The 12,858-nt window shown below is 37.8% G+C and overlaps 1 protein-coding gene across 7 annotated transcripts in view; it reads left to right on the top strand.

The window, feature by feature from the left end:
- Positions 1–12,858, top strand: part of VGLL3 (vestigial like family member 3) — a 59,302-nt gene that overhangs the window by 21,915 nt on the left and 24,529 nt on the right. For all 7 annotated transcript variants that reach the window (XM_019024825.3, XM_055381416.2, XM_063703937.1 and 4 more), the window contains exon 3: positions 449–982. In XM_019024825.3, the coding sequence (XP_018880370.1) occupies positions 449–982 (534 nt within the window). The remainder of the gene's footprint in view (positions 1–448; positions 983–12,858) is intronic.

Below are 12,858 nucleotides of genomic sequence, written 5' to 3'. Positions count from 1 at the left end.
AAATGAAAATTGTATTTGCATTTAGAAGTTGGTAAAAATGATCATGTCCAACTTATATAAACCTCATTTATGGCATAAGATTTCTTTACCAGTGAAGTGGGTAGATATGACCTCCTCTTAAGCTTAATGGCTGCACGGTACTCAGAAGGAAATGAAATTTTTCAATCCCCAAATTGCAAACCTTAACACAGACTGTGACGGCATAAGCCAAGCAAAGCAAATGGAGGGAGGCTCATTTAACACTTTGGATCTTGCACATGGACCCATTGGCTTGCGAGCCCAGAGGCCAATCTGGTATCAATTCACCCCTGTTTGGGGAAAATAAGAGTGCATGCTAATTTGACTGCTTGTAAAATATTGTTGTACAATTAGAGTGGACAATTAGAGGCAAGTCTATCCCAAAACTGAGTGTTATGTTAATAATGTTTTTTATTTTCTGTCTTCTCAGACAGCTCAGCTCTCTCAAGCCAACGGAATAGTTTCCCAACTTCCTTTTGGACCAGCTCTTACCAGCCCCCACCTGCACCTTGTTTGGGGGGAGTTCATCCTGACTTCCAGGTCACTGGACCCCCTGGCACCTTTTCTGCAGCTGATCCCAGTCCTTGGCCGGGACACAACCTGCATCAGACTGGCCCAGCCCCTCCCCCTGCTGTGTCTGAGTCCTGGCCTTATCCTTTGACATCTCAGGTGAGCCCATCCTACAGCCATATGCATGACGTGTACATGCGGCACCACCACCCTCATGCCCACATGCACCACCGCCACCGCCACCATCATCACCATCACCACCCTCCTGCTGGCTCTGCCCTGGATCCATCCTATGGGCCTCTGCTGATGCCTTCAGTGCATGCGGCCAGGATTCCTGCTCCCCAGTGTGACATCACAAAGACAGAACCAACTACAGTCACCTCTGCTACCTCAGCATGGGCTGGAGCCTTTCATGGAACAGTAGACATAGTGCCCAGCGTGGGATTCGATACAGGTAAGCTGCTGGATTTCTTTCTTCCTATAACAAGATAAAGTTAATTTAAGAAAGGGTGGAAATTTGTTTTGAAATTATTTTTTCTTATCTGTAAAGTTAAACTTTACCAACATGTTTATGGAACCTAGCCATTTTGCAATAATTTCTGCATTCCTGCAGAAACTGGTATGACTAGCTCATGAAATCCAGCCTGAGAAAGGTCTCAGAGCTTTTCTCTCATATCTTAGGCTAGTAGTCTGTTCCTTTGAAATGGAATCTCTGGTACCTTCTGTTTAAAAAGAAATGAGCCCATTATTTAAATCTCCCATGTCTCTGAGCATTATACCATGTGTCAGGCCTAACAGAATTCAGAAATGGTGCACTTCAGTAATTTTTCTTTCCTTTCTTTTTTTGTTAGGCCTTATGTATGACTTATAAAAACTGGTTTCTCAAATATAGTCTATAGTGTAGCCTTTTGAACAAGAATTAGGGAACATATTTTAAAAGAATGATTTTTTTCTTCATTTTCTTCCTCCTCTCCCCTCCTCTGCCCTCTGTTCCCTGACTTTATCCTCCTTTGCCTTTCCTTCTTTTCTCTTATTCCTCCTCCTTTGTTCCTCTCCTCTCTCCCTGTCTCTGATTTAAATAATACAAGACTTAAAAGACTACTATAAAATTTATATTCAACAGATTTAGAAACGAATAGTAAGGAAATGATTTCTCCACAGAGCATTCATCTCCTCTCTGGAATTCACTAGTTCTGAAGGTTCTGTGTCAAATGTCTGAGCTTGATTTTTGGACCAGACTGGTCATATTAATAGTATTCATAGTTCTGAGCTCATGAAATCACAGACATCAGAGCCCAAAACGACAAATTGATCATTGCATCCCTAGAGTCCAAAGTAGTGGGTCCCAGGTTCTTTTGCTAGAACATTTTGTGGCACATTGGAACTCTCTTTCCAAAAGCTTGAAGAAATTCTTTCCTTCCTTAGCTTTTCTGTAGTGTGGAGAACCCTTAATCATGTGCTGGTTCACAACAAATAATTCCCCAGAGTCATAAATGCTCAGCTTTATTTTACCTCTCCCATGACATGAGTGGAACATTCTTATTTTGGTTAACTTTTCTCCACTGAGCTTTCCATTGCTGATCATTGCCCCATCTAACACATTTCAGCTTCCTATTGAGACTGGGTTCAAGCTGCTTTTCTAAACAAAGTATCAGGGGACTTGGTAATCCCTCTGCAGAAGCGTGTGTGATGGCACAGCCAGCACAGGCTTCCCTTCTTTCTTTGCCACATACTAACAAAATAAAGACAACTTGGGAGTCATTTGATGCCTGAGGCCAGATCTTATTAGAGTTCCCAATTTGGCAGCTGCCTTCCTGGACAGCAGGTCTCAGGAGGCTTTTCTCTGTTTTATGTGGTACTTATGTGGCAACAGCAACAATGCTCTTAGCAGGCAAAGGGCGAGTTCTTCCCTCTGTGAATTCTACCAATAAGGGGGGAAATGGATGTGATTATTGCTCTTTCATTTTAAGAGCCTACTTTTGTACTTGTTCACTTTGGTGTGAGCTTGATTCACTCACTTGTTACAGAATTTCAGCTTGAAATAGTCTCATCAAGATGAAAAGCCATTCTCACACCTTTTGGAAATAGACAAGAGGGTTTTTGTTCCCTGGAAATTCTTGAGAGGACCCAGTTGGATATAATTTATAATAATTCTTCATACTTACAGAGCTATGAATGAGCATTTATTACTCACAATATAAGGCATTACCTGGGGTACTTTATATATATATATATATACACACACACACTATTACTTCAAGTTCTTAAACTAAATCTGAGATAGATCTTGTTAGTTTCATTTATGAATAAGAAACCTGAGGCTCAAAAAACTACTTGCTTAAATTGCATTGTTATGTGTCCAAGCTGAAGTTTGAACTAAGACGTGGCCCTCTCTGAGGGATTGCTGGGATAACATCTCCTTGTATAAGTAAATCAGATAAAATTAGGTGAATTCGACTATTAAAATGGTTAATAGTGAAAGATGAAGGTTTTCCTATTGCATGTGTGGCATGCTGCCCTTTGTCAGCATGGGTTTAGGACAGTAATCAAGATTCGTTTCATAAATTTTGACCCAATTGAGAAAACAAAGGAATCATGAAAATAAAGATAAAATTATTAGCATAATCATTGATCAGGCAGAATTGGAGATTCTAGATTAGACTTAATGCCACAGTTAGACCTCCTACTGCCTTCAGCTAAATTTAGATTCTGGAACATGCAGTTCTGGGGAAAATCTAGAGTTCAGAGAAGATTCCCATAGACACCTTCCTTGTTATACAGCTTAGAGCTCCGTTACTGTGAAGAGACTGATGATTGCTCAGATTTGTCTCTGAAAAATGTAATCCGAGGCCTAAGCCTTGTGCAGTTTCCCTACAAAAGGCACAAGCAGGAGGACAATGCACCATCATGCATCGAGGCTGGCCCGAAAAAAAGACAGTGGGAGGGGCTGAGCCATATGTGGTCATTTCATTCTGCTAAACTCAGATATAATGACAAATATTACATCTCTCTTTCTTTGGGAGGAGTTAGAGAGGGGTGTTGTAGGTCAATTTTTCTAGGAAACAGACTCTGAGACTCAGATTTGCTTGTAGACAATTTATGGGGTAATGTTCTCAGGGCAACATCTTTGGAGAATGAGAGATTTGGGCAGAAGTCTCACTGATGAAGTCAATAGAGGCCTGGATTCTACAAGGAGCTCTGGAGTGAGATGGTTCTTCATAACTGTTCTGCATGGGGTCAAGGGGGTCGGGCTTTTACGTTCCTGAATTGACCAGTTAGAAGTTGTGATCTGCCTCTGGGAAGGGGACATGATATTGGGCCAGGTGGGTTTGTTCAGCTGAAGGCAATTCCCAAAGAGAGAAGCAACTGAGAGTCAGGAATTGCCAGCAACAGGAGAATAAATGCCTCGATCCTAAAGGGAGAGGGATCTGGTTGCACACCACACTGTCCTCTAAAGAGGGACGGCAAAGGGGTAGTAGCCACTCTACCACTTTTCCAACTCCTTTTAAATGAACAGAAGTTTCTGCCTAGTAGGACCAAGCTAGGAAGGGGTAGCAGAGCAGTTGAGAACAGTGAAAGCTGGGTCCCTCTGTGTAACCTGTGCCACATTGGCCTGACCATACAGCCAGAAACAGTGACTCAGCTGAAAACTCAGCATCGATATTAGGTGACTACTGAGCAGCCAAGAGAAGAACCTTCATACAGTCATAAAACTTCTCAAAGTCCAGGTGACCGGGACCATTAAAATATAGGTCATTTTCACATCCATTAGAAGATAAATACATTAAACCAACTATTTTGAGAAGAAGTTGGTAAAAACATGAAATTTGCTTTCTTTCCTTTTTTTTTTTTCTTTTGATGGAGTCTGGCTCTGTTGCCCAGGCTGGAGTGCAGTGGTGCGATCTCAGCTCACCGCAACCTTCACTTCCTGGGTTCAAGCGATTCTCCTGCCTCAGCCTCCCGAGTAGCTGGGACTACAGGTGCATGCCACTATGCCCAGCTAATTTTGTATTTTTAGTAGAGATGGGGTTTCACTATGTTGGTCAGGCTGGTCTCGAACTCCTGACCTCATCATCTGCCCACCTTGGCCTCCCAAAGTGCTGGGATTACAGGAGTGAGCCACTTGCGCCCGGCCTAAAAACATGAAATTTTCATTAGTAGAGAAATGATGTCTTAGTGCTTTCAGGCTGTTATAATAAAATACCATACACTGTGTAGCTTATAAACAACAGAAATTTACTGTCATAGTTTTGAAGGCTAGGAAATCCAAGATCAAGGTTCTAAAAGATTTGATGTCTGGTAAGGGCCTGTTTTCTAGATGCCCATCTTTTCATTGTAACCTCAAATGGTGAAACGGGCAAAGTAACCTTCAGGATCTCTTTTATAAGGGCAATAATGCCATTCATGAGGGCTCCACCCTCATAACCTAATTACCTTCTAAGGCTCGCTTTCTTATACCATCACCTTGGGGGTTAGGATTTCAACATCTGAATTTATTTGGAGGGGAGTCATAAACATTCAATTCATTGCAAATAATTTAATAATTTTGGGTGCATTTTTTCATTGTATCTACTTAAAGAAATTAAGGAAACCTTGAAATCTAGAAGGTTGAATGTCATATAATGTGTAGTGACAAATAAAAGTTTTATAATATCATGTATGGCATAATCCAGGGGTTAGCAAAATTTTTCTGTGAAGAAACAGATAAAAATATTTTATGCTTTGCCATGCCGTACAGGTCTCTGTTACCACTACCTAATTCTACTCTGCTCATGTGGTACAGAAACATCGATAGACAAAACGTATATGAAGATGGTTGTGTTCCAATAAAACTTTATTGGTTGGTGCTGAAATTTGAGTTTTATATATTTCTCACGTGTCATCAAATGCTACTCTGCTTTTTTTCTTCTTTTCTTCCAACCACTGAAAAATTCACTCTTGCATTCTTAACTCATGGGTATACATAAACAGGTGATGCTGAATTTGGCCTGTGGGTAGTTGCTGACCCTCAGTATCATCCCTGTGTATAATTTTTATCTTCTACACACATTCATGCAGGTGGGTGCATGCACTCCCTCAATGAAAATTATCTTGAAGTGTATATCCCAACTTTTAATTGTAGTTACTCCTGGTGAGTTAGTGGATGGCATGAGATTTGAAGCCAGACTGCCTGATTTTGTCAGCCCAGCTCTGCCACTTACAAAAGAAGCCGACTTTGGACCAATGACTTTACCTTCCTGCTACTTCAACTTCTTTATCTGTAAACAATGCCTAATAGGATTGTTTTGAGATTAAATTAGTTCATGCAGTAAAGCATTTACAAATATACCGGGCATATAACAAGTACTCTGTAAATTCTAGCTATGTAAGAGAAAATGGACAGACTTACACTTTATTTAACTTCTAAAAATTTATTATTTAGATATATTTCACAATAGCATATGCTTCACCAGTTTAATAAGTATAATTGATTGGTCTTATAATATATTCACAATATTGTGCAACCTTCTAATTAGAGAACATTCCATCACCGTAACAAGAACTCCTATTCCTCTTAGGAATCACTCCCAATTTTCCCTATCCGCTATGCCTGGCAAATATTAGTCTACTTTCTACTTCTGTGGATTTTCTTATTTTGGACATTTCATACAAGTGGAATTATATGATATGTGGCTTTTCGTGTCTTTTTTCACTTAGTGTAATGTTTTCAAGTTTCATGCATGTTGTAGTATCTATCATAAAGTCATTCTTTTTTGGGGCTAGGTACGATTTCATTGTGTGGATAATACCACATTTTGTTTATGCATTTGATGCATAAGCAAATGAATATGGACATTTGATTTGTTTCTACTTTTCGGCTAATAGGAATAATACTGTGATGAACACTCATGTACAAGGTTTTGTTTTGTTTTGTTTTGAGACAGAGGTTCACTCTTATCTCCCAGGCTGGAGTGCAATGGTGAGATCTTGACTCACTGCAACCTCTGCCTCCCGAGTTCAACCGATTGTCCTACCTCAGCCACCTGAGTAGCTGGAATTACAGACGTCCGCCACCACGCCTGGCTAATTTTTTGTATTTTTAGTAGAGAGTCACTATTTTGAATAGTGAAGGCTGGCTTCCCTATTTTGAATAGTGAAGGCTGGCTTCACTATTTTGGCCAGGCTGGTCTCAAACTCCTGACCTCGTGATCCACCTGCCTCGGACTCCCAAGGTGCTGGGATTACAGGTGTGAGCCACTGTGTCCAGCCCTCATGTACAAGTTTTTAAGTAAATGTGTGTTTAATTCTCTTGGAAATATATCTAGGAGTAGAACTGTGGGGTTAAGAGAACCTCACTTTTTATTTTATATATTTCTATATTTTTTTATTTTTTTCAAAGAGCATATATATGCAATTTTTAAAATATTTAAATTTAAATTTTTATTTAAAAATTTTTTTTTTTAGTATTTAAATTGTTAAGATTCATTACAACATATTATAGTAGAGTTTGAGGTTTGGTAGGCAAAACTGCCATAGGAATGAAGTAAGGTGGTCCATTTTTTCCTAAGGGCTGAGTGGTGGTGAGGAGAGTGAGGTGCCTCTGGCACAAAATTTAAAAGGATCCATACTGTGAGGGCTGTGCAAGTGTATGCCACCCCATATTTTGCACCCAGGGCTCCTTATTCCTCTAACCTCTGTCTTGGTGTTGCTTTGCTGTCATGCGAGCTCACTCTTACTTTTTGCTCCCTCTGTTGAACAGGTATTACCTACAGGTACCTTGAAATGATCAGTATGGTATGATCATAAGTCATTTGTATTTGCCCTCCACGTGAAAAATGCTCATCTTTACCAAGAGGCTGTTATCACAAATCTCACATTAGGCTTTTTCCCTTTCCTTTATCAGTCTTTAAACTGAGTTTCATGGGTTCCATAGGAAAAATACTCAGAATGTGATAATAAGGGCTTAATTGAAAAAAGAAAAGATCTGTTATCAAATGAATTTATTTACATTGCCTACCATATACCTCTTAGAGATCACAGTTCCCTATAGCATATAAAATGTTTTATATATTCTTCAGTAAAAAAGCATTTTAAATTGTGTTTAGCAGGAGATTGTTTCACTCCGCTTTTCTGATGAACACATTTTTTGGGGGTGTATTTATTAACTTCTCATTTAGCTTTGTCACTTCTGCATAATAGAAGCCATAGTTTTCAACTTTTGTGAATGACTTTCACCTTACATTAAGCTGTGTGTAACCTAGGTTAACAAGGGTAGTTGGGGCCAGAGATAACACCTAGAATAGTACAATGAATAAGGGAGGGTCACAGGATGTGGAGGACTGATTTCAGCTATCTCAGAGTATTATACTGGGCCCCTTTGTGTGTAAGGAAGGGGAGAGTTAAATGTGGAAATATTTGTGATCGTGTACAACATATTACCAGGCATTCACGTGTGAATGCAAGAATATGTCTCCTCTTATCATCCTCAGATTTTTTAGTGATAACATTAAGTAAATTCTGACATAGTAGTCCTCTTTTAGTGGTCATAATCATTCCGGGCATTTTACTGAAATGTTGTCATTCTTACTTCCTGTTGTTGCCAATAATTTACCTAATGTAAGACATACAATCTTGTACATTCCAGCCAAGTTTAAATTAATTTTTCAAGTGAAGATTTGTTAATAAGGGCTTTTTACTGAAATTTAAACTTGACTTTCATAATTTCCACTTCATCCACTTTATTTAAATGTACCAAAAACAAAAGTAGTCATGCTTTGTGGTGTGACTTCTTTATAAACACAAGCTGCTCATGGCATGAGATTGTATTCATCTGTAGATCCACAGATTTATTTTTCTTGGGATCCCTCATGTTATTTTAGCTACAATTTTGTTATAAATATCTATTTTTGCTTTGATGAATGTCACAACAATGTAATATACAGTATACATAAACAACTTAGAATTGAGGTATTCATATACTTTTTACTACAATATATTTACGTAACCTAATAAACAAAACAACATCATATGCATATATATATATATATATATATACACACCACAATTACTTTTGCATAACCTAATATTTCGCAGGTCCATGAAATCTAGAGCTTAGAGGGAGTAAACATACGTTGATGTACCTTTTGCCTCTCAAAAAAACACATCCTAATTACTAGGCATTAATTTGCATAAGTAGCCACCTAATAGTGGATTCTATGAGTGAGTCATTATATGAGCTGGCCCCAAACTGTGATTATATCCAGATATTAAACATTATCTGGTTCATCTCTTACTTAGCAAGATACCTTTAGATATCAAGTGAAATCAGGACTGTGTGTCACAGACGGGGACAGTGGTTATTTGCCAGACAGAGGGAACAAAACTACAATAGCTACTGGTCCACAAATTACTTGCAAAGTACAGACTGAGAAGTTTGCCATAAGCACAGGAAGTTGTTTCTAGTATTCTCTCTGAACAGACTTTCATAGCAATAAACTTTACTGTCTAATCTGTGAATGAAGTTTATCTGTTAAGAAAACTGAAAAAAATTGTTTGAGGGTCTCCATTTTGATATTAGATAGGAAGCGCTGGGTACTACAGGGGAAGTCAGGAGTAGGTAAATGTCCTAATCTACCCTTTTCTCTTCATGGACAGCTTGTGCCGGATGATATCATAAAAACAGAATCACATTAAGTGGTATTCCAAATTATTTATGGTTTAAGGCCAGTAAACTGTATTTAAAAACAACATTCTGATTTAATCTGAATATTCTGTGAAAGGGACATTATTCACAAGTGACAAAAATTATATTTTAATGGGTTTAAGTTCTCAAAATTGTTATATACTATTCACTTTGGAACATACTAATTAAACTACCTTAGTGTTTAAGATTATGATGGTTGGCACTACAATGATGCTTTATAATGAAATCTATTAATTAAAAACATAAATATCTTGGTTTTGTTAGGTACAGGCAATACAGAAAACCGGGTGAGAATAGCGAATATACTAGAGAAGCAAATGGAGAGGCAGTTTCTCTCCATGAAAGAGAGATAGATCTACTTACTTCTTACTTTTCCATTCCACCTGTAAATTTGCCAAAACTTAACTCACATCTCAAGACCTATGATTTCTTTTAGGTGGTCTGGTGCTAACCCACCTGGGTAAAAATCACTAGTTGCATGAAAGCTCTACAAATAACCTTGCTAAATAACACACTTTAAAAGTTACGATATGTTAATTTCATTGGGGTACTAATGTTATTAAAATTATGGAGCTTTATACCCAGTAACATCTACAATACCCAATTACATTTACAAAAAGGACTAAAGGAAACCTAGATTTACAACTCAAGACCCTTGAATATTTACTAAATATAATATTGCTCCAATTCCAGGCTTTACAATGAAATGGAGATGAATCATTAGCCTCAATAATAATAAACAGAATAGTTTGATTTATATTAAAATATTAAAGCACTGTGATATTTTTCACCCTAAAGATGAGAGGGCATCAAAATATCATATATTGTAGATGCTCAACTAAAAATAGTTTCCTTCCTTCTACTTCACTTCTTCTCAGGGAGCATACATTAGCCATCTGAATTCTGAGGTCTATGGCATTAGGGATTCATTGAAGCCTTTCCTGACAATATTAGTAATCTGTATAAATGATTAGGAAGTTATGAAGATGTTTAAAAATGGTATTAAAAATATAATAGGCATAAAAGTTTACTTATAATCATTTGATCTCAGTATGTAGGCAGGTAAAATGACATTTCTATATGGAAGCCAGCCCTAGGACTATATGATTTTTTTCCATCTCATTATTATGGTTCAAAAAAGATTTATAGAATTTTGTGTACCTACCTTGAGGGCATTATCTCAGCTAGGATAGTTAGAACATCATAAAGCAATAGGTGCAGATTGTTTTTAAAAATACCAGGCAGAATGTTTATGGATAATGGAAATACTTTTTCTGGACTTTGTTGTCATTATTGAGTTTATGATGGTTTGGTAACAATAACAATTTTTCTAATCAACACCCGATTGCTTCACACTTTCTACAAAACTTTTTCTTTTTCTCTGGCGTATGTCATAAGCCTATTTTCCACTGAGGAAAAAAACATCAGAGTTATGTTAAAATATTTACAAACTCTTGATTGGTGTTAGTTGTGTAGGGCACGTGTCCAGAATGACAATTTCATGACCAGAAGGGTAATGGAAACCATCTTTGAGATGCATGCAAAACGCCAGGAGATCCCAGCCTGTGAGATCTGCATGAAAAGTAACTGGATGATGAATAAGAGGGGAGAAATGCATTCCAGAGCATTGCCGTCAGTTTCAAGTATTCAAGCCTGGATGCTGCAGGACCTTAATGAAATTCCCCTGCTCTCTGAGAACCATGTAGTGATCATGCCCATGGGCTTCTGTGGGCTTTCCTCCATAAAATGGTGCCATAATGTCACAATGCCTAAAGTATGGGGATTTGCCTCATATTCTTCTCCTACTTGGTGGAACAGGTGCAGGAGCTTTGTAAAGGTGTTATGTTTTAGGATGTGCTTGCATAATAATACAAATAGTTATGTGGTGTAAATTTGAATCATTGTAAAAGACGTCTTGGTAAGAGAAACTGCTATTTCTCATATATTGCTGGTAGAAAATTCGAGTTTTAGTATTTTAAAGAAGTAGACTGGAAAATGTAGTAACAGTAATAATTTTCACAAACTTTGGCTGAGCATTCTTACTCCTATGAGTCTACCTCCCATAAATAGAAGCAGCAGCATATGATATGTGTACAAAAATGTTTATTGTGACAATGTTTGCAGTAACAAAAAAAAAATGGAATTGAGCGATTACCATCAAGAGGTGGGATCTATGAGTGAATTGTGTTCCATATGGTATTGCTGACTGAAAAAGAAAAGCTCAAGAAAAGCACATATATGTCTTTTTTGGAAAATAATAACAAAAAAGTGTGCACATTTGTCTGTATCATATGTGCACGTACATATAATTCAATGAAAGCAGAGAAGACTAGTTTGTCAAAATGTGTTTTCTTTTGGGGCTGCATGTATTGAGGTCACTAATAGGAGTTTGAGGAGGAAAGAAGGAGAAGGACTTTAGAAGAAGAATATATATACATGTTTATTTATGTACATATTTGTAAGTATGCATTGAAAGAGAGAGAGAGGCAGACAGGGAAAAAGAGAAAAGAGATATATTAATTTTATTAGTAATTTATTACCCCCTCCCAAATTCACTTAGGGGCTCATAAAAATCCCGGTCAATGTAGGCATCTTTAATATTTGCAGAGATGTAGAAATTCTGTCCAGATATATGTAGGGAAAAATGGGACTGAAACACAGATTCTGCATACATATCGCCACTTATTAGCTGTATTATGTTGAGTAAGCCTATAACCCCTCAGCTCCTCCTCTTCCTTAAATGCAAAATGGAGAGGACACTTCCTCCCCTGACACAGCTGGGAGAACCCAATGAGCTTGTGTTTTCTAGATGGTGATACATGATACAGAATGAAAACTCTCATGGTTCTGAATCTGAGATATGGTTCATTACGACAAAAAATTAATTCACATTGGAGGTTTGAGGCATCCTGAAGAATTGAGGTGCAAGCTGTGAATGTATCTGTCATTTTTATTTTGTCTGTGTCTGACTTAATTATTTCCTGTTCTTGAAGATTAGCTGTGATACTTGTTACAGTTAAGTTTCCTGATAGTAGTGTTTGCTGATATTGGCCGTGCAGTGAAAACTAGGTGCTTTTGTATTGATTGGGCAGACAATGGAAAAGAAGATAAAAATATTGCGGGGTTAACATCTTCAAGACATTTTTATACATTTGAACATTTTCCCTATCTAGAATATCCTGCCACGTGGAATGAGAGGGTACTAAAAATAAAAACCTATCCCATTATGCTTATGTATTGCTGAGATATTTATTCATCCCTGGCACTCATATAAAACAAAAAAAAATTTTAAGTACAAAAAAGGAAGTTAGACTATGAATTAGGCTCAACAAAACTTCAATAATAAATGCTAATCCCTAAAAGTTGCAAATCTAATCAGTTTTTTTAATCTTAGCATTAATTTTATGAAGGAGTTTTAAAGCTCCTTTACCATATAAATTACTATGTAAATTGGATAGCATCCCTTGTTATCTTTTTTCTTTTTTTTTTTTGAGACGGAGTCTCGCTCTGTCGCCCAGGCTGGAGTGCAGTGGCGCGATCTCGGCTCACTGCAAGCTCTGCTTCCCGGGTTCAGGCCATTCTTCTGCCTCAGCCTCCTGAGTAGCTGGGACTACAGGCGCGCGCCAACATGCCCGGCTAATTTTTTG

This window comes from Gorilla gorilla, chromosome 2, assembly GCF_029281585.2.
Source record: "Gorilla gorilla gorilla isolate KB3781 chromosome 2, NHGRI_mGorGor1-v2.1_pri, whole genome shotgun sequence".
Lineage (NCBI taxonomy): Eukaryota > Metazoa > Chordata > Mammalia > Primates > Hominidae > Gorilla > Gorilla gorilla.
This window is presented reverse-complemented; position numbering and strand designations above follow the sequence as displayed.